At 32.1% G+C, this 21189-nt stretch overlaps 4 protein-coding genes across 7 annotated transcripts; 3 read left to right on the top strand and 1 right to left on the bottom strand.

The window, feature by feature from the left end:
• The first annotated feature begins 6236 nt into the window (after positions 1-6236).
• Positions 6237-11786, top strand: LOC112716955 (THO complex subunit 7A). 2 transcript variants are annotated; one of them, XR_003812116.2, is made up of 3 exons: positions 6325-6950; positions 9305-9516; positions 11590-11786. XR_003812116.2 is itself a non-coding variant. In XM_025769029.3 (2 exons), exons 1-2 carry the CDS (start codon positions 6357-6359, stop codon positions 9437-9439), a joined length of 729 nt encoding a protein of 242 aa, XP_025624814.1. In that variant the 5' UTR covers positions 6237-6356; the 3' UTR covers positions 9440-9700. The 2 variants fall into 2 exon arrangements, 1 of the variants encoding a protein (XP_025624814.1); XM_025769029.3 differs by lacking the exon at positions 11590-11786 and having other exon boundaries at positions 6237-6950; positions 9305-9700.
• Positions 10128-11786, top strand: LOC112716957 (signaling peptide TAXIMIN 1). Its single transcript, XM_025769030.3, has 2 exons — positions 10128-10998; positions 11590-11786. The coding sequence occupies exons 1-2, from the start codon at positions 10877-10879 to the stop codon at positions 11711-11713; spliced, it is 246 nt and encodes an 81-aa protein (XP_025624815.1). The 5' UTR covers positions 10128-10876; the 3' UTR covers positions 11714-11786.
• Positions 11787-12676: 890 nt separating this feature from the next.
• Positions 12677-16694, top strand: LOC112716953 (GPI mannosyltransferase 1). 3 transcript variants are annotated; one of them, XM_025769023.2, is made up of 5 exons: positions 12677-13095; positions 13835-14107; positions 14658-14840; positions 15511-16043; positions 16324-16694. In XM_025769023.2, exons 2-5 carry the CDS (start codon positions 13837-13839, stop codon positions 16636-16638), a joined length of 1302 nt encoding a protein of 433 aa, XP_025624808.1. In that variant the 5' UTR covers positions 12677-13095; positions 13835-13836; the 3' UTR covers positions 16639-16694. The 3 variants fall into 3 exon arrangements, with proteins under 3 accessions (XP_025624808.1, XP_025624810.1, XP_025624809.1); XM_025769025.2 differs by having other exon boundaries at positions 12831-13095; positions 13961-14107; XM_025769024.3 differs by having other exon boundaries at positions 12831-13095; positions 13818-14107.
• Positions 16695-17144: 450 nt separating this feature from the next.
• LOC112716952 (putative pentatricopeptide repeat-containing protein At1g56570) lies at positions 17145-20513 on the bottom strand. Its single transcript, XM_025769022.3, has 2 exons — positions 19468-20513; positions 17145-19067 (listed from the first exon to the last, which is right to left on the bottom strand). The coding sequence occupies exons 1-2, from the start codon at positions 20080-20082 to the stop codon at positions 17856-17858; spliced, it is 1827 nt and encodes a 608-aa protein (XP_025624807.1). The 5' UTR covers positions 20083-20513; the 3' UTR covers positions 17145-17855.
• Positions 20514-21189: the final 676 nt, after the last annotated feature.

Below are 21189 nucleotides of genomic sequence, written 5' to 3'. Positions count from 1 at the left end.
TATTTTATTTAGTGAAAAGTGGGAGACAAAAATTGAAACAAGAATAAAATTCTAATTTAATTTGTATAAAAAATAAAATTAGAATTAATTAATTTAAATAAAAGTATTTTATGTATAAAATGTTATTAAAGTTTTAGTCTTTGTTTCTGAAAATTTAGTCTCCTGTGTCTTTACTTTTTAGAGATACTGAAATATTGAAATTTTAGGGATAAAAATAAAAATTTTTGTACCAATCTCTGAACCAACAAATATGATACTGAATCTTAATCTCTTTGTTTCTGTCTCAATACCTTAAAACAAACGCTACCGAATAGTATATGTCTCCAAAAGAAAAGGAAAATATATAGTCGTCAACTTATGTTTTTTGGTTGTATTTGTTAGCTTACAGAATATAGTCAACATACGTCTTATGATTTATGAGTACATGTTAAAATTCAGATTTAGTTAGTTTATGTTATGAATACACACAATAAGATGATTATTAATAAAATTTTTTAAATATTTTTAATAATACAAAATAAATATATTAAAAAATTTATTTTTTATATTTTAATAAAAATTTTAATTTATAATGTTAATATATATTTTTAAAATACAAGTTAATTAAATTTTTAAAATTATTATCAGTGGTCATTTAATTTTTAATTATTATTACTTAAATAAAAGTATAATAATTATATTAAAAATTTGAATTTTATAATTTTTTATAAAACTTTTTCAATTGATAGATAACCATAAAAAAACTCTGATCATACGCTTTAGCTAAACCCTTATTTATATTGCTATGCACATGGTTACAAAAATATTAATAGCATTTTAATTTGACATATATAAAATTATTTTCATGTGTTACTTCTTGAATTTTATAATATCTGTCTCATTTACATTTTCAAAAATTTGAAATATTTGTTCTATTTATAATATTTAGATAATATTATGTTGTTTAATTTGTCCGAATTTACTCCAATAATAATGTAATATAGAGGAAAAGAATGTTATTAATTTTTTAATTATTGGTAATTTTTGTTTTGGGCTAAATATTTTGAAGTATATACATGGAGTATGTACGTATTATATTTAATGCTTGAAAAAATGTTAAAAAAATTTTTCTTTGGGTTGAAAATTTTCTTCTAGAAATGTAATAATGACACTTATATTTACAAGACCAATTTAAAATATGGTCATTCATCTTTGACCAAATACACTGCAATCAGCATTTTAGTGGTAGATAATTTAATACGAATTTAATATATATTGTTTCAATAAAGAACAAAAAAAATTAATTGCATTTATTAACAATGGATAAGGATGGAATAATAACATATGGTTCTAATAATGAAATAGTATATACTTAACAATTATTCTTTCCAGAGGGATTTATTATACGAATTTAATATTTATATTTATAAAATAATAAAAATTCAGAAAACAATTAAATTTGATGCAAATAGTAAAAAGTAATAATAATAATAATTTATTGACTAACAATTAATTTTTTATGGAATTAAGAGATAGCCTAATATATAGGAATTTGTATGTTTTGAACTTCTGAGCTAACCTCGTTCTTATCGTATCACTTTGGTAAGGTTAAAATTCTCACAAGATATTAATTTTATCAAGTGAAATTTCCTATGAAGAGATTTAGGTCCTGAATAAACAGTTTAATTAATTTTTTTAAAATTTAAATAATAAATATTTATATTAAAAATAATTTTAAATAAATTATTTTATGTTTAGTTTTTAAATTTAAAAGTATTTATTTAAAAAAATATGATAAAAAATTTTTTATTGTAAGAGAAGTTATTTTTTTATTTTTTTATAAATACTTAAATAATTTTTTAAAAAGTTATAATTTAATTTTAAAAATTGTATCAGATATTAATATTATTTTTTGTCATAAGTTAAAAAAAAGAGTTACTTATTAACTTATTCAAACAGACCTTTAATATTTATTTTTTAGATTTAGTTAGTATGTGTATTAACTATATATATATATATATTAAAGTTATTTTTAATAAAAATCTTTTTTTTTATCTGAATAAATACATAATAAATAAATATATGAAAATTTTAAGTTTTATATATTTTTTAATTTTTTAATTGATAAATTTAATATATGTCGTTGGAGACATGTCAACTAATTTTTTTTTTTTTAATTTCTAAATAAAAGTTTAGCAAACATGTAGATTTATGTTAAAAAGATTATTAATAAACTTTTTTATATTATTTCAATAAATATATAATAAATTGATTGGAAAGGGAGTCATGGATCCTATGGTAAAGTTGACTGAGTTGGGAGAAATGGTTGTTTGAATAGCAAAACTGCTAAGAATTATATCATTTTGATGTAGAAAGGAACATGTAAATAGCAACTGCAGCAGTGTGAAGTCAGCATAAACGGTTCTGTTAGAATACCTATAAACATTGGATTCTGTGCTCCTTACTCGATGTAGGACTTGAAAGATTGTTAATAATTACTCGAGTTGATCCTCCCGACTAATTTGTTTATGCCAATGTGGAGGGTTAAGTTTAAGACTAAGGTCCATGGATATGCAGCTGAAACTAACCGGTGAGGAGATGGAAAATGCTTTGAATTATTTATGAGAACTTGACTGTGGCATATATATAATTTGATTTATACGAGTGATAGAACACCTTTTCATGTTATAAAGAACCTTGGAAGATTTAGGAAGAAGCTAAAAATCAATTTCACAATAAAAAGAGAGTAGAATAAAAATTTTAGGAGGGTTAGAATAAAGTTTACATAAAATTATGAAAAGAAAAAATTTGGGAGCTCAGCCTCTGGAGATTATTGAAAGGGAAAGAAATGTCTGGATTAACAAAGTTAGATTCTGGAAATTAGTAGTTTGTTGTAGAGTTGTCAATACTAACATTCTTTTTATTATTATTATTATTATTAGATTAGAGGTATTTATGAGGCTTATATCAATGAATCAGAGGGATTAATTTAACAATACTGGATAATCAATATAGTATTAAAGATAGATGGCATTATCCAAAGTTGTCAAAGGGCAAAAAGGCGACGGTTCAAGAGCCAGGCATGCTTGGCAATGCGGACTAATGGTGCAGCGGCTTGTGATCCCTCCACTGTTGGGAGCCCAAAGTTTTCGTTGCTCTGTGAAGCCAACCTGGCGCAGTGCCCCTGAGTCTAAGAGCCAGGACACTTGAGCTTTCGCCCAGATGCCATGACTCAACTCTCAACTTGGAGTGGGCAAGCCAGCATGGTGGAGCCACCAACCCAACCAAGCGTAGCCAGAACCGTGTTCCGTCACCTTAGTGCCCCCACTCGGGTTACAAGTTAGCGCAACCCAACTCGGCAATTAGACACTTCTGTCAGAATTCCTATAAGCATTGGGTTCTGTGCTGCGTTAGTCGAGGTGGGACTTCAAAGGTTACTAATAAATAATAATTGCTTGTGTTGGTCCTCTTTAACTAATTTGTTTATGCGAATCTGTACGAGATTAATCATTAGATTGGGGCCTATGGATATGCAGCTGAGACTAATCGGTGAGAGACAATGAAAATGCTTTGAATTATGGCAGTGAGAAATTGGATGTGGCTGGCATATAGATATATAGTTTCATTAGTTTGATTTTGTATGAGTGATGGAACACTATTTCATGTGATAGAGAATCTCTAAATATGTTAGGACGTTAAAATGGGCCTATGGATATGCAGCTGAGACTAATCGGAGAGGAAAACAATGAAAATGCTTTGAATTATGGCAGTGAGAAATTGGCTGTGGCTGGCATATAGATTTGTATGAGTGATGGAACACTATTTGATGTGATAGAGAACCTCTAAATATGTTAGAACCGTTAAAATGGGCCTAATCCATGGCCCAGCTCATTTATCTATTTAAATGAATAGATTTTATTTTTAAAATTAAATTCATTTAAATTTTGAGATAAATGGGCTAAGTTCGATTAACTTGAAAAAAATGACGTTATACAAGCTAGTTCACAGGCTAAATGAGTTGTCCATTTATTATATTTTTATTTTTTTTAAAAAAGTAGCACTTTTAGCCGATATTTTTTCTGATTCGAATAAAAAAATTAACTTATCAACTAAAAAAATATTACTTTCAAAAGGTTTTTTTTTTCTTAAAAATATTTATTATTCTTCTTAGACGTTGAATTTCAAATAATAAATGTAAAAGTAATTATTTTTCTAATATTGATTAGATATTTGTATTAAGATTTTATTATTGTGAAAAAATACTGAATACAGAAAAATCAAATTAAGTTCATACACTTTAATCCAAATAAAAGTTTATTAAATTGACATGGGTTTAATCCATATACCATAAAGTATAAACTTGTTGTGGTTATGGATTGAAAATTTTAAATTTTTTATTTAGTTTTTCATAATAATTTACTACTAAATACAAGGAGTAATTCTGTATTAACTTATAGCTCATATTTATTTATTTAAGGAATAATAGACCAAGGCTAATAATAGAAAAATTAAATCAACAACTGTACTATGCAAACAAAAATAATGTTGTATTTCTTTTTTAGAAAATAAATTATGATATAAAAGATAAATATTTTATTTTTTCTCACTTCTTGTCAATCACTCTTTATTATGAAGAGTGATCCATAGCGCGATTATCAAAGACCATAGTGATATTTAGGCAAGAAATAGACTACATAGATATTTTTGACCAACATATTATTCAAAAATTAGAAACTTAATAAAAGTGAAACCTCTATAAAAGAGGTATACTCTTCTTGAAGCATATAACATTTATTTAACAAGTGCTAATACGTTTTGAAAAAAAAAAAATAGTACAGTACTCTTTATACTCTCAAATTTTAATGTTAATTTTAAATATTAAATTTTAAAATTTTAAATTTTAAATTTTAAGATCTAAATATGAGCCATTAATATAAAATATAATAAATAAAAAGCTAATATTTGTTTAATTAACAAAAGGAGTGCAACATTCTAAAAAAAAGAGAAAAGGAGTGCAACATCTAAAAAAAAGTAATTTTTGAATTTGAGTTTTAGCATTTAAGTTATATTTAAGGATTTGTTATTGATGAATGCATAGTTGTCAGAACTGAACCGGTAATCGAACCGGTCAAGTTACTGGATCACTGAGTCATTGGTTGAACCGGTTGACTCGGTATTATGCAAATAAAAAATAAAAATAGTCAAAAACCTAAAATTAAATTTTGAAATACATATTTTTACTAACATTTTAAGAACAATTAAGTCGAATTCTATAAATAACTAATACAAAAATAGATATATAATTAGTTCGTACTACTATATAGTATCTTAATTAGACACAATAAGAATAACAATCTATGAATTATATCCAAAGAATAATTTCAAAGTCTAAATATTTTTATATAATTAAATAATTATATAAATTTTTTCTCAGAATAAATAATTTTTATTTAATTTTTATATTCATTATTATTTTTATTTTAAAATTAATTAATTTTTACTTCAATCAAAAAATAATTAATTTAAAAAATATTGAGTTAAGTATTTCCATGTGTATATATATATATGTATTAGTTATAAAAAACTGAAATATATATTATAAAAAGCATTATCAATACTAAAGAAACGGGTTAGTGCAGTGGTTGTCAACTTGATCTTCAATTCAGAAGACCCAAATTCGACTCCTACTCCCCGCAATAAATTTCACAACCCGCATGCTGACATCATCGGCATGCGGGTTGACCGTTGACCGTATCAGTTTGAGCCGGTTTAATCGGTTCGTACCAGTTTTGACCGGTTTATTTCCTTAAGCGGTTAATATACCAAACCAGACCGGTACAAGGTCCGGTTCAATATATTATTTGTCAACTTATTACCAATAATAATTAATTATTATATTTTAAACATATGTATAAGAAAACACATCCAAAAAATATATATATAAAACACTTCTATTAGATATAGCCATAAAAACACTTCTATTAAACATGATCATAAACAAGAGTTGGCAGAAGTTGACAAAAATACTGTTAGTAACGTAACAGAATTGATGAACTAGTTACTAGAACAACTCGAATTAGTTAGGATTATTACATACATTTTTTTTTTTATTTTTCACTATATCTCTCTATAAGACAAAGTAAAGAAGGTTGCATACATTTTACATAATTCAAAACAATTCAACCCAAGTTAGTTGTTTGTTTTTTGTTTTCTTAAATTAAAAAGGCCCAAAAACTATCAACTTAGTAGTATCTCAAGCCCAATTCTTTTTTTTCAAATAAAAAATGAAACCCAAATCCAATCGTAACTGTGTAGCCCAAATCCCAACACACTGATACATGTTTGAGAATTGAGAGTGGGTTTGTGAAGAAATTGAGATGCTGAAAGGGAGAAAGGTTTCAGGGCGGGGAGAGGCAGTTGCAGCCACATACGCCTTCGGTCCCGCCGAAGATGACGTCATCATCAAACACAGGCTTCTCACTCGCACAACAACAACGAGGGGCGAGCCTCCATTGAAGAAGCTTCAGAAGAAGTTCACTGCTTTCGTCTCCGAGATTGAAAAGGACGACGCCGACAACTACAGCGACTGCGACAAGCTCGCGAGAGCGTTCTTGCAGGAGCTCACGACTTTCGAGATCCCGCTTCTGAAGAGCAAAGCCATTGTTGATGCAAATATCAGAGAGCAGGAGAATTTCAACGAGCTCAAGGACGAAACGAATCGACAGATCTTGATAGCGCAGAACGACATTGAAGATCTTAAGAAGCTTCTGGAAGAGAGTAAAGTTGAGAGACGGCATAAAGAGGAGTGTGAGGCTATCAGGAAATTGATTGCTCAGCAACCGCCAAGGTCAGAGACGCAGAAGCTCATTACGCAGTTGGAGAAAGAAATCATGGCGTTGGACATGGAGAATACTGCTGGTTCCAGATTGTTGGAGCTTCGGAAGAAGCAATTCGCTCTTTTGTTGCATGTGGTGAGTGGTTCTCGCTTATGCTATATGCATTGATGGCTTTATCTGATTGCTCTGTTGTTTTTCTTTTGTAGAATTTGAATCAATTTTGTGGTTTAGGGTTGCCTTTTTGTGTTTATCTGTTATGCTTCTGTGTGGTAAATGTAGATGTTATGAATTATGGCTTTCATGTAGTTTAATTGAATAGTTCCAAACTCAATTAAACGTTGGTGATTTACTCTAGAGCATGTTTATTTTAGTATAATCAAGTGAAGTACATTTGGAAATTGGAACATCTAGTATTTCAATCCAATTTGGGATTAAAATTTTGATTCTATTAGATCCTATGCTAGGAGGTCAATTCCAGTATTCCACCCACACATACCCTTCTTTCGCTTCCACTTACCCACCCACTTCCGTTATTTACCTTCTCTTCAACCCTCTATATAATGTCCTCGGCTTTTGGAAGCTTTATGGGTATAACAAAGGGGAAGGAGGCCAAATTCTTGTGGCATTGCCTTATGTATGCCCCCGACTGGAGTATGTGGTTGAAGTGCAATTCTTGCACCTTCAATTTCATTTTATGACAATCATGTTTTGTGATAGATAGAGTTCAAGTGCTTGGCCTCTTGTTCGTGAAGAGTACACAGTCTATTTAGAGGATATTCGCTCATATATTTTGAGAGATTGGAAAGCTATGCTTTGTTCATAGTTCTTTTTGTATGTTGTGGTTCTTGTATAGAGGATCTCTTTTCCATCTTCTTTCTTATGATCAACACAAATCTTTTTTTTATCGAAAAGGGAAAAAAATGCTCCTGGTCCTGGCTGCATCATAATGTCAAAGTAAAACTAAACTCTCTAAAAATGCATAAATTGTATAGGTTCATAATATCTAGCTGCCATTGGTCACATACGGCATTCAATTAAATACTCTTATAGATTGAAATTGCATGATGATTTACAATTGATAGGCTTGCCATGGAATACATAGAGGCATTACTTATTGGTGCAGTCTGAATGATTTTAGAAAGAGAACTCATTTTTGTAAAAGAGAATGCAAAAACAGAAATATAGAATGCTATTTAAAAGAGGCAGATAAACAGAACAAGTCATTTGTGCTGAGGAATAGCTGTGGCATACTAGTATGAAAAGTTGGACTCAAGCATGTCTCACTTTTTCTTCTTTATTATTTCTTAGTAATGTTAAAGAGATTTTATTTAGTGGAGAACAAGTATTTACAAATAGACAAAATAGGAACACTAGAGGTTCTCTGTACAAGAACAAGAACCAATAGAAAAAAACTATCAATGTAGTAATTCATGTTATGATAGAGATTTAAGCTTAAATGGGTTTAATTCAGATATGATTTATGACAAGGAACTATGGCCTCATGTAATACGTATAGGCAACCCTGCCTAAGGAGATAGGGGTTTAGTGAATTAGTGCTTAGTAGTAATTCATTCTCTCAGCATTTCTTCTATAATGATCCAGTTAACTTGTTATTAGTTTTAGTCATTCCCCTATAAAAGGGTGAATCACACTTCACATTGTACATTTCTTTCTATCCATTCTCTCTTTGCACTGATGATAATGGAACTCAACACAAATGCTTATTCTTATCTTATAAAGCTAGTCTAAAATTTGGGATTAAATGTGCAAGAGTTATGCCATATTTGTCATTTCCTTACGTTCTTTATAGTAACATATTGTGACCATGTGCTATTTTGCAAATGTAAGCACCTCCCATCTAAGTCCAACATTATTAAAAAGTTCCAACTTTATCCAAACTATATTGTCATACTTGTTAACACAACTATTATCTTTATCTTTTGATGGTTGCAGGAGATTTATATCTCTGTTATGCTCACCTTTGTCAGATGCAAAATTGAAACTGTTGAATTAGTATGTCGATGGTGATTGTGATTCAGACATTGAGACTCTTTGGTTCAAAAATTTCAAAACAAATTGTTTTATATTCTGCTTTTCTCTTCTTCTGTTTTGCTGAAGTTTTTCTTCCAGTCTGTACTTAATATTTTTGGTACATATCGATTAAAGGTTGCCAATTTTAATACAAGCCAATCCTTCTAAAAGGCCAAGATTTATGACTACAGTATTTGTTTTTTACATTTATGAAACAACACTGATTTTCATGTCTTAAAATCTTGTGCCATGTTTAAACCTTTATGCTTGCTGAATATGTTGTGTGATGCTTAGAATGATAGGAAAACTGCATTTATCTATTTTTTTTTCTTTATTCTATCTAATATTTCATCTTTTACTTGTATGTTGTATCCTGCATTTTGGAAAGGAAAATGTTGTGCATGTAAAACAACTTACAGTAACATTTATTCTGTCGCTGTTGCTTAACCTTTCTTCAGGTGGATGAGTTGCAGAACACGATAGAGGAAGAGCAGAAGAATCTGGTCGAGGAGATGAGAATAGCAACCGAGGAACTTAAGAATGGGATGGAGAATGGAAGTGGAGGCTCAGAAGCAATGACAATTGACCAGTAACTAGGTTCGGTCTTCAATCTTGCTGTTGTAACATCATCTACTCTTTAAGAAGCAAACATGGAGTTTTCCCCCCTAAGGTGATTAGGAACCGCTTATAAATTCACTATCAATATATTTGTGCTAATGCTTAGGACCTTTGTAAAACTGCATTCTGATTTCAATGATTTCATCTGAAAGTAGGTCTTTATGTGTATGAATGTGAGTGTTAGTTTATCACAAACCAAATGAAATGAAATCGGGATAGAAAATTTTTTCTCTCTACTCATTTTTCATGTTCATATCAACAGGGAACCTAACAATTTTCTACCACTTGGTTTTGTTTTTTTCCCTTTCTTTTAATCTCTGTTTTGTTTAAGGAAATGCTAATTTGACAGATAAAAGAGAGTAAACAATCAACAACTACAAGGAAAAAGTCTCAATTGCCATAATTAAGACTTTATCCTTGTAATATTTGATTGTTTATTCCATTTAGCTGTCAATTTAAATTAGCATTCATTCTCTTTATTATTTATTATCCAACACTAAAGGTGGGTTTGTATTAGCTTGATCGGGATATGACAATCTACAATAAGTATAGGAAAGTCTACTTGTACCCTGATATAGAGTTTAATTTTGATGCTCTGTGTACTATTATTCAATCAGATTTATAAGTTTAGATGACTTTTGAATAGTGAGCTTGAAAATTAGTTATTTTTATTAATGCTGTAATATCAATTAATTGTCTGCATAAATTTTTTTTATGATGCATGAAAATTTCTCTGATATATACCTATGTCATTTTTTTTCCAAATTACTTATAAGCCGAATATATTACATGGCCTTACTCAATTGGCTTTGCCTTTGCAACATCTAATTGACTATCCCCCAGAAAGGATAATTTTTTTTTATAAAATTATAATTAAATCTTTGTCCATATCTACAAGCAAGTGTCGTTTACTCGTATGCAAGGAGGAAGGTCTGTTAATCACGTAGAAAGACGCAATAATCAACGTGAAATCATATTATTTAGTGGTAATCAACTTGATTTGGTAACCGGCGAAAATAGCTACGTGTTTGTGTGGCTTTTATAAGAATCTAATTCTGACAGATTTCTAGTATTAAAAATTCAAAACAAGACATCTATTTATTTATTTTAATATTTAATCATATATCAATATCAATATATTAGTAAAGTATCCCACTTGCATAATTTTTATGTTACAATATCATATAACATGACATGTGGACAATAAAAAGAAACTACTAAGAAAGTTGATTAATCTCTTCTAATAATATTTATAATTGTGCTCCCCCGTCAAGGTTGTAGTTTATAATTTATACTGTATTTGCCTTCTCAGAAATTAACAAATAGGAGGTAGTAGCAATTAGCAAACTTCAGATACATAAGGCAATAAGCACTAAAAAAGAGGGCATTATCATTTATCAAAGCCATATATAATGTGTTGTTGTTGCTCTGATGAGGACCGAAAATGCAGGCCTATTGGGTTTCTGTTAGGCCTACCTTTTGCCTTCGTTTCTCTCCTAATCTCCCTTGTGGGTATCATTGTTTGGATCGTTGGGTAAGTGTTTTTGACTTTTTTTTTTCCCCCTATACTCTCATATCTATTTACAATAGATAAATATCTATTATCGATTTTTATAGATGTAAAATTAGTTAAGATGGTAAAGAACTTGGTCCCTTAATTGGGTGGAGTCATGCAACTTCAGTAAAATCGAGTCAACTCAGTGGAGTATTGTGTGAAGAAGTAGCAACTCATACATTAATTAATAGTAAGAAGTCTCACATGTCACGGTTTTAATAGGAACCAAATATCCATTTATCAATTTAAGAGATTCTAATCGATTTATGAATCAACCAAAATATTTATTAACTTATCTTTTACATTATCTTAGTTCAGTTTATCTTATTTTTCCATTAAAAAAATGTCCAGTTCTCTTTTTCTTTTTCTTTAAGGTTCCCTTTTGATATTATTCCATGAATAATACCCAAATAACTAATTACTTACTAATTATCCAATTATTAGATTCGTTTAAAATATGAATTGTGTTGAATATATAAATGATTGGTGTGTAGCTTATAAACGTAAATGGATAATTTTTGGTAGACGGTTGTCTCTTTTCAGAGGTTGATGAAATTGAATTGTTTTCAGGTTGATTTTGACATGCATATGCCCATGTTGCCTTTGTGTGACCCTCATAGTTGAGTTTGCTCTGGCTTTGATCAAGGCTCCATTTTCGGTCATGGAGTGGTTCACCTCTAAGATTCCATGTTAGAGATATTTGTATCATATGAAGTCTTTGAGTAGTGATGAATATGATAGCAATCCATCGTATATTCTTTTGTTAATTGGTGTATTCAATTTCTTTGATTATGGTTTGATGAATATATAGTGCTCATCATGAAACAACTCTTGGTTGTAAAATCCTGTATGCCAAAATCTGAATTTGAAAGTAGGCTTCTTGTTCTTTGTTGCCTTTCTTTGGCAAGAAGAACAAAAGAATTATTAATCAACATCAACAGATGACTAATATAGTAATATTCAAAGTAAAAAAAATGCAAAGCTCAAGAGATATATTAGGGTTTTTAAAGTTAAATGAATGTTTTTTTGGTTGGCTACGATATTCTCTAACTAACGCGAGAGGTTAAGGATTAATTCGTCGCAGAGCTGATCATTCGATCAATATAAATTAGTTAAACGTTAAATGAATCTTATAAAAGCTTATCTAGCACAAATGGTAGTAGAAAACAATGGTGACACACCATAAGGTGTAATATTTCATCAGCAAAAACCCACTTAGAATAACAAATTTTTTCCATTCTTAAGAATCAAATTAATTTGACCTACTACACAAAACAAATTACTAACCACAATTAGGAACGGATCCAGAAAGTTTAATATGGAGGGGCCGAATTTTAGATAAATTTTTTATTTCTATAAAAATAATTAACATATAATTATTAGAGTTAGTTTTTTAAAAGATTTATAAATATATATATATATATAATTATAATTTTTTTTACAATTTTATTTTTAATATAATAATTACATAAAAGCAATATAACAATATTAATAGTACATTATAAAATTATAAAATACCAATAATTTATAGTGTGTTTAGTTAAAAATTATCACATATCTTATTAATTAAAATTAATTCTTTCAAAATGATGTCTTGTGCCAAAAATAAACCATACCTGAAGCTATAGCTGATGTGAACAACACCCTCCTTGCTCTTGTGCCAAAAATAAACCAACCTGAATTTGTTATTTTCAGGTTTTGTTTTAAATTTTTTGTTTTGGGCTTGGCCTTGGGCCAGCAATGGATGACCCGACTCGAACAACTAGAACCCGCCCGAAACCATATACCCTGGAACCCGACCCACCCTTACTGGTTCCCTGTGTACCCCTAAGGCCCCTTCTGCTTCGTCCCACCCGTTCCTCTTCGCTGCCGTTGACTCGAAGATGCCGTCGTTGCCGGAGTGAAAGCTCCGCCGTTTCTGGGTTGTCGTTGCCTTATCCGAAGCCGCCAGTTTGCCGTCGCTAATGTCGCGCTTTGGTGCCTCCGTTCCTCTTCGTTGACGGTGAAGTAGCAGACCCAACCCAAAGGCTCCTCTGGATCCTCATATTTGCCATAGCAATCTATTGAAATTCTCAGGTAATCCCAGTTACATAACATTCTAAACTGAATTGTCTTTTTCATTTCTCTAGTCTCAATTTCTCATCTTAAAGTTGTTTCTTAATTGCACCTTAACTGTTTGATAAAATGCCTGGGTGTGTTTGGATATATATGAACTTTAAGCTGCATTGCCTTATTCCAATTGCCGATTAACTATGACAGAAGACTGCAAGTTTAAGAGCACTCTGATGCCAATAGAAAGCAATAGTGGTTAGCAAGGGTGCAACTTTGAGCAAGCACTTTGGAATGAGTTATTACCACTAGTTCTAAAGTTATAGCTTTTAGCAAGGTGCAACTTTATTTCCGTATAGTTTCTCTGATTAGCATCTAGTACAAGGGCTGCTCCCATTACTGGTGTCATAGGTCGCGATGTTAAGTCCATTGGTCCTTAAGGTGATCGCAGTTAAATTTAAACCAACAATCTTGATTAACAAAACTGAAACAAAATCAAATCATGACAAATTTGAACTGATTGAATTACTGGTTATACTAATTGGATCCCACAGTGCCACAAGAAATGATAAATCATCTGGAAGAGACAAAGGTAGCATCTTCTATTAAAATCCACTGTGGCCATAATGATAATGGCGAAGTCAATGTTTTCAGCTTGTTGCTAAGATACTGAGGCAACCTTATGTGTACTTGAAGATGTATAGTTGATTAACTGTGTTACTGTTGACCATCTTTTTTTAATTTGTCAGCGTGATTAATCTTTCAGATATGCGATCATTGGATTTTACGTCACTGCTTTTATTCTCTGCCATATTTCGTGTTATTTTAATTATATATGGAGAGTGGCAAGATGCTCATATGGAGGTTAATTATACCGATGTTGATTACCTAGTATTTTCTGATGCTGCGTCTTTAATGGCTTCGGGTGATTCCCCTTATAAGAGGACCACATATCGCTATTCCCCCCTGCTTGCGTTTCTTCTCATTCCTAATTCATTAATCCATCGATCTTGGGGAAAGTTTATCTTCTCAGCTTCAGGTATGGATTTAGTTGTGCAGATAATTATGTCTTGTGTAGTGTATATTAGATGATGTTTAACATAGATTCTTTCTTTTGTTCAGCCAATTTTTCCTTTCATAGGAAGTAGAAAAATAAAAATTAATTCTTTCAAAATAGAGATGGAACTATATCTTATAGCTTATTGCATCAGAAATATGGTTATTACAATGTTGGAGTCACAATTATGAGAAATTTCCTTTTTAGGCCCCTCTTAATTATAAATGCTTAGTTAGGATTTAGTATAAATAAATAGAAAGGATAAGGTTGAAAGAAGAGATGTTTTGTCATTTGGTTATTCTTTTGTAGAGAATGTCAGATCCCTGAATTGAATAAACAATAACAATTTTACACCTTTTTTTTACTTTCTAGTTTCTTCCTATCTCTGAGCCAGTCCTGGTATTGCCCTTATTTTAACGTTTGTAATTAACTACTTTAAATTGAGTCTAGATTAACTTTCTTTATAGAAATCCTGTGTTGAATAATTTTCCAAACGTTATACCTAACCATAAATATCATGTCTAAAATGCAGATTTGCTGGTGGGATATTTTATCCATTTTATTCTACAGCAGAGGAAGGTACCCAGAAAACTCTGCAACTATTGTGTCATGACATGGCTCTTCAATCCATTTACTTTCACCATAGGGACACGTGGGAACTGTGAACCTGTTGTTTGTGCCATGATATTGTGGATAATTATCTGTCTTATGAAAGGTACAGTTCTACTTCTCTATGATGTAAATAGTGTAATGAGTATAGATTGTCAATCTTTTAATCTGTAATCCTTTCTATGTTCTAACATGTGGCTATTATGTTTGATCCACTGGTAGCTATATTTTGGTCATTTATCTTGATATAAGAAAAATCAGTTTTCACAAATAGGTTTTACATTCTGCGTTTCGGTGACTCTTCACAAATATTTTGACCCTAACTTTCAATAAAATGACAAGAATCAATAAAAAAAAAGAAATGTAAATAAAATAGTAAGTCAAATTTTCAACATGTATAGTAAAAAGCCTGATTTTTATTTTTTTAAATGGACAATGATAATAATAATCTTCACTTTTTGACCCTGTTCGATTTTAAATATCTCCTTCCAATCATTCTGAAAGCTAAATAAACTGCAGTATATAATTGATGTTGTATTTGGTGGAATAGGGGATCAGAAAACAGCCTTCTAGCTACGTTTTAATTCGACTTTTGCCTTTCCTCTGTTGATAATTTATGTTAGAGCCTTGCATTTTTTATTATTAAGTTCAAATTCTGTTGATGCTTCAAAGCAACATATTTTTGTAAAAGGTATACAATATTTGATATTTGCATGTCTTTTGAAGACTTCATTGTATGCTTTTGTGCCTTATCTTTTTCCTGCCACATTTTACAGGTAATCTGTTGCAGTCAGCATTTTGGTATGGACTTATTGTCCATTTCAGGATTTATCCCATAATTTATGCCATCCCTATTGTCCTGGTTCTTGATCCAAATTTCTTCCCATCCAATCGGAAACCTATCCTAAAGAACTGGACTGCTGCTCAAGCAGAAAGACTCAATGATGGGAATTGCTTGTGTTCCTTACATAATCTCTTAAAATGCATATTTACAAGGAAGAGGCTGATGTTTGGAATGGTTTCGGCAGCGGTTTTCTTCTTATTTACTGGTTTGTCCTATTATTTATATGGATGGGAATTCCTACATGAGGCACTACTATACCACCTTACTAGAACAGACCCAAGGCACAACTTCTCCATCTATTTCTATCACATCTATCTTCACTATGGTTATGATATTTCAGTGATGGAGAAGCTTATCTCATTTTTGCCGCAGTTCATGGTGCAGCTGGTTCTTATTTTCTGTTTTGCAAAGGATTTGCCATTCTGTCTATTTGCTCAGACTGTAGCATTTGTAGCATTCAACAAGGTTTGCACTTAAATTTTCCATTAGTTCTTATTCCCATTTAATTGTTTGCAAGGACTTTGGTATATTAGATTCTTTATTATGATGCACAACTTTGTCTATATTGGGAACTATGTTGTACACTTAAATCATAAAATTAATATACCTTTTGCAATTTGCAAGCGATAATATCTAAAAATATATAATATTTGAAAGAATATTGTGCTATTTTATTCTAGTTTAGAGTAATTAAGTTAATGCTCAAGACCATGAGTGCACTAATAAATGCTTTTTTATTTTGCAGGTGATAACTGCACAGTATTTTGTATGGTTCTTTTGCTTGTTGCCTCTGATATTACCATGGAGCAAAATGAAGCTTAAATGGGATGGCATGCTTTGCATTCTTTCATGGATGGGAGCTCAGGTCCATTGGCTAATGTGGGGTTATCTGCTTGAGTTCAAGGGTAAAAACGTATTCTTAGAGCTTTGGGTGGCAAGCTTAGTGTTTCATGCAGCTAATGTTTTCATCCTTACATTGGTTATTCGCCACCATAGATTTTCTTCATTTTTCCTAGGTTTGGAGGATGTCAAGTCCAAAAATGTTGCTAAACTTGAATGAGTGACTTTCTAAGTGTCATCTGTCATTAAAAATTCTTATTGTTATTGCTTTCGTTATCTCGGTTTTGCTTCAGTAATTGAACTTCATTAGATTTGGAGGGGAGGTAATCCTGTTAAAATATGGCAATGCATTATGCATCTGCTTATATGCTATGTAAGAATCCTTGCTGAAGTTTAGCTCTCTAGAAAGACACCCCAACAGATGGTTCTACAATGAATGATGGGGCGGGGTGGCAAAATGGGCTAAGACCTAGACCCAGCTGTTGGCCGGCCTAAACCGCCGGAAAAGTATCCCGCTGAAAACCCACACTGCCTAACCTGCCGGAAGCCCGGAACAATCATACATATACAATAGGAGACAATGCATCGATTCAAGAACTAGAAATTTAACTTTATCTGCAAGCATTATTGTCGAATTCCATAAGAGGCCAAAACTTTATCTGCAAATGTCACTAACAACGTGTTTGATTGTCTATTTCATGAAACCCTGGAATCATACACAGCCCATTAGAAAAGCATACAGAGCCAGCTTTCATATAACCATGTAATGTACATTATTCATGCAATCCCAGTTGCATCTCATTCATCATTGTGTTCTTAAATAACTGCCTCTAGCAAGCTATTGAATCATTAAAACATAAAAAAATCCAGTATAAAAAATTAATAACAATAGCTAAAAAAAATCACAATATGTGCAATATGCACGTAACAAGAAGGGTATTTTTTACCCATTGTATACATGTATGAATGGCATAAAACAAGGAGTGTGATTCCTAATTTCATTTCCCCATCGAATCACAATCAGAATGAGACAGTCATCCCTATTCAGTAATAACTAATAACTATCTCTTTCATCTTTCTTGATCAGCATCAAATATCATTTGATTCTAAGTATACAAACATCTAAGCTCACAAATCTCATGCAAAATTCATTGCCATTATTTGCCTTCTCTCTTCCAATAAATGATTCTTGCGTCCCTGAGAGCAAGAAAGAACAGTACTTAATCAAAAGATAACCTGCTCTTCTTCCAATTAATTTTCTGTTGATTTCTATTTTCTGAACTAATTGAAGCAACTCTCTCCACTAAAACATGTAAAATGCTGGACTCTTTCCGGTTTCTTATGAACAAGTTGATTGAGATAGCAAGAATTGAACCAAATGAGCTGCTATGAACAGCTGAGCATTCGGCAATGACATATTAACCATATGGCTTGTGTTCAAACCTCATTTTCTTGGTCATGTACAAAGCAATCTAAGTCAAGTGTATATCCAAAATCTTTCATATGCGTAATCAATACTTCCAAAACTTCAACAATCTGCTCGTTTGAAGAAACAAATTCACCTCCAACAACAAAACTGTAAACCTGGTTTTTCAATTCAATCCAGCTCATCCCTGCCTCTTTCTTATTTTTAATACCTCTCATAAGCTTCCTTAAGCAGGCAGCACCAGTCCAGTTACCTTCAGCAGCAAAAAAATTTGATAAAAGCACATAAGTTCCAGCTCTATTTGGCTTCATTTCCAACACCCTTGAAGCTGCCAGTTTGCCTATACTTCGTTGTTTATGAGCTTTACAAGCCCCAAGAAGGGCAACCCATATAGATTCATCCGGCTTAAAAGGCATATTCTCTATTAGTTGATAAGCTTCCTTTACTCTACCAGCACGCCCAAGCAGATCGACTACACATCCATATATCTCTTGATCGGGTGCAACATTATAAAATCTTGTCAATAGTCTAAAATATCTCAGGCCCTCATCCACTAGTCCGGCATGGCTACAAGCACTCAGAACTGCCATGAACACTATCCTATCAGGTTTGATACCTGATCTGACCATCTCATTGAATAATTTAGTAGCTTCTTTTCCATGCCCATGAGCCCCGTATCCAATCAGCATGGAAGTCCAGGAGACCAAATTTTTGCATGGCATTTGGCTAAATATTTTATGTGAATCTGTTATGTTTCCACACTTTCCATACATGTCAATAAGGGCATTGGATAATGCCAAATTGTTATTGAAGCCTCTACGAAAAATTCCCCCATGAAGCTGCTGCCCACAATACAGAAATGCTGAGTTACCACATGCAGCTACCACACTGGTGAATGTGAAGCAATTTGGACTAAAACCTTCAGATACCATTTGAGAAAAGATGCAGAATGATTGTTTAGGATCCAATGTCTCAAAACCAGCTATCAAGGTATTCCATGTGATAGTATCTTTCTGACTCATTTCAAAGAATAATTGCTTTGCCTCGCATGCTGAACAAGACTTGAAATACATGTCCAGTATAGAATTCATGACAGGAAGATTGGACCCAAATCCATGATTAATCACTGCAGCATGTACCTGCTTGCCCAAATTACCCAAGCCAGTAGATGCACAAGCTCTAACAGCAATTGAAAAGCTGAAGGGGCTCAGCTCTCCTTCCTCCTGTTTATCGCCAAGGAAATATGAAAACCCCATTATACTGAGCACTCTACCAAGAATTTTAATGTTTTCCTTGAAGTTCCTCTAAGGTGAGTTTATCTTGCAAATGAGAAAATTAGAGGTTACCTACCCTTAATCAATAAATGGTTAATGATTGTGGTTACCTCCTTAGTTTATCACCTTAGAGGAGCCTTAATCTTAACAGAATACATGAGTTTTGTAGGATGGAACAAAGTGGTAGAGATCTCACAGCATCCGTTATATGAATACACAATTTAACATTTTGTTGAAAAGAAAAAAATGTGTTCTCTATTGTTTTTCTTTGCTGCTATGAGACCCATCGTTTTGAGTAAAACAAACATGGATTTGGAACCAGAAAAGTTGAAGAAAAGTGGGAACCTACCAGAAGCATTTGGCGGAAAGCTCGAAGGCCACCATAAGCATCTCCTCTATGAGTATATCCAGTTATCAAAGTTGTCCATGAGACAGCATTCTTGTTAAGGATACTCTCAAAAACCATTCTTGCACTGTCCATGCTACTACAGCAAGTGGCATACACATCCATTAGCGCATTATCAACATATATGGATGACCCTTGAGTACCATTCTTTATAGCCAACCCATGAACCAACTTCCCACACAAAAGCGCACTCAGCCCCTTACATGTCTTCAAAACTGCAGACAAGGTGAACTCGTTAGACCGCGTCCCGTATCTCAACATCTCACAGAACACGCTCCACGCACGACCATGGTGGTTGCAAGAATTGTAGCCAGTAATCATAGCAGTCCAAGTGACAACATCTCTATGTGACATTTCATCAAACAGCATGCGTGCTTCTTCAATGGACCCCTTATCAAAATATGATTTGATGAGATCAGTGGCTAAACCGGAAATGTCTTTGGGGCAAAACGGTGCAATAGAATTCAATTGGGTGTCATCGGCAAGAGAGTTATGGACAATGGTGGGGATGGGCCGGACATGGGTTGGGGACAGTAACTTCCTAGTACCAGTCATCATCTTCGTCCTTGTTTATGAAGAGTGACCATAGAAAAAGTTGTTTATTTTTTCAGCATAAGATGATAGAAAAAGTTCTTCATTTCTTCATTCAGGTGGAATCAGTGGAAATTACTTTCTAGTGCCATGACTTCATATGAAAAGTTGTTATTTCAACCTGTAAAGAATAATGATTCTTTCCTCTAAATTCTGTTTTTTGTTCATCATCCGGTGTGATATTTTCAAGTTAGGATCATAGGTGAAAAATATTTTGGTCAAGCACAATTTGGCCTTGTTTTGCAATTTGAAAGCTGATATATGTCTTGATCAAGAAGTTAAATGTATATTGTTGTGTAGCTTGTGTTCTGAGATTTGTGCAGGGTGGAAGGGTTACATGTACCTCAATGGCAAATTATGGAACTGGGGATAATGCAGGAAATGAGTCAGGTTACATTGTAGGAATGATCACTTGTTATCCTAAACCAGGTTCTGTAAAGATCATTGATGGCGAAAAATTAAAGAATAATGTTACACATCCAAGTCTTTGGATCTGGATCCTCTAAAGTTGTATTGTCACTTTAGAGAAAAAAAAATACATTATTAATCACCATTGAATTAAGATAGTGGGGCTCACACATAATAAATATTACAAATTCAAAGGTGATTAAAGCATTACTTTATCACTTTTAGAGGATCTTTTTTCCTGAGTCTTTTTGTTAACCAAGCCCAACAAAGTTAGTTTAACATAACAAAAATCAGTTATGACTAGTATTATTCCAAATCTTATTGTTTAACTTGGTTGAACTTGGTTCATAAAATGACTTGGAAGTGTAGCATTACTCAAAATTAACTGTGGAGCACTACAGCACCACGCGAGGTCACACCGGAGTCATGGGGCTTTTCTACCAACTGGTTGCAGAACAGCTTCCTCATCAACACTACTTCACTCATTCCTCTCCCTTCTTCAGGAATATAAACAATATATTTAACTCATTTTGGCAATAATGTTAATGGGAGTGGTGTGTCATGTAATATAATATAAATATGTGGAAAGTAAAATAAGTTATAGCATATGATACTTCTAAATTAAATTAAATTAATATCTTGTATGATAAAAAATAAATAAATTTA

This window comes from Arachis hypogaea, chromosome 10, assembly GCF_003086295.3.
Source record: "Arachis hypogaea cultivar Tifrunner chromosome 10, arahy.Tifrunner.gnm2.J5K5, whole genome shotgun sequence".
In the NCBI taxonomy this organism is placed as follows: Eukaryota; Viridiplantae; Streptophyta; class Magnoliopsida; order Fabales; family Fabaceae; genus Arachis; species Arachis hypogaea.
The sequence above is the reverse complement of the archived record's forward strand: the minus strand, read 5'-3'. Positions and strand labels throughout refer to the sequence as shown.

Excerpts from the sequence above, each read along its gene's own strand:
- LOC112716952 (XM_025769022.3), bottom strand. The coding sequence starts at position 20,082 with ATGATGACTGGTACTAGGAAGTTACTGTCCCCAACCCATGTCCGGCCC. Across the intron at positions 19,068-19,467 it reads CTTTCCGCCAAATGCTTCTG|GAGGAAGGAGAGCTGAGCCC; the intron begins GTAGGTTCCCAC and ends GGCGATAAACAG.
- LOC112716955 (XM_025769029.3), top strand. The coding sequence starts at position 6,357 with ATGCTGAAAGGGAGAAAGGTTTCAGGGCGGGGAGAGGCAGTTGCAGCC. Across the intron at positions 6,951-9,304 it reads TCGCTCTTTTGTTGCATGTG|GTGGATGAGTTGCAGAACAC; the intron begins GTGAGTGGTTCT and ends ACCTTTCTTCAG.
- LOC112716953 (XM_025769023.2), top strand. The coding sequence starts at position 13,837 with ATGCGATCATTGGATTTTACGTCACTGCTTTTATTCTCTGCCATATTT. Across the intron at positions 14,108-14,657 it reads GTTTATCTTCTCAGCTTCAG|ATTTGCTGGTGGGATATTTT; the intron begins GTATGGATTTAG and ends TCTAAAATGCAG. Across the intron at positions 16,044-16,323 it reads CATTTGTAGCATTCAACAAG|GTGATAACTGCACAGTATTT; the intron begins GTTTGCACTTAA and ends TTTATTTTGCAG.
- LOC112716957 (XM_025769030.3), top strand. The coding sequence starts at position 10,877 with ATGTGTTGTTGTTGCTCTGATGAGGACCGAAAATGCAGGCCTATTGGG. Across the intron at positions 10,999-11,589 it reads ATCATTGTTTGGATCGTTGG|GTTGATTTTGACATGCATAT; the intron begins GTAAGTGTTTTT and ends AATTGTTTTCAG.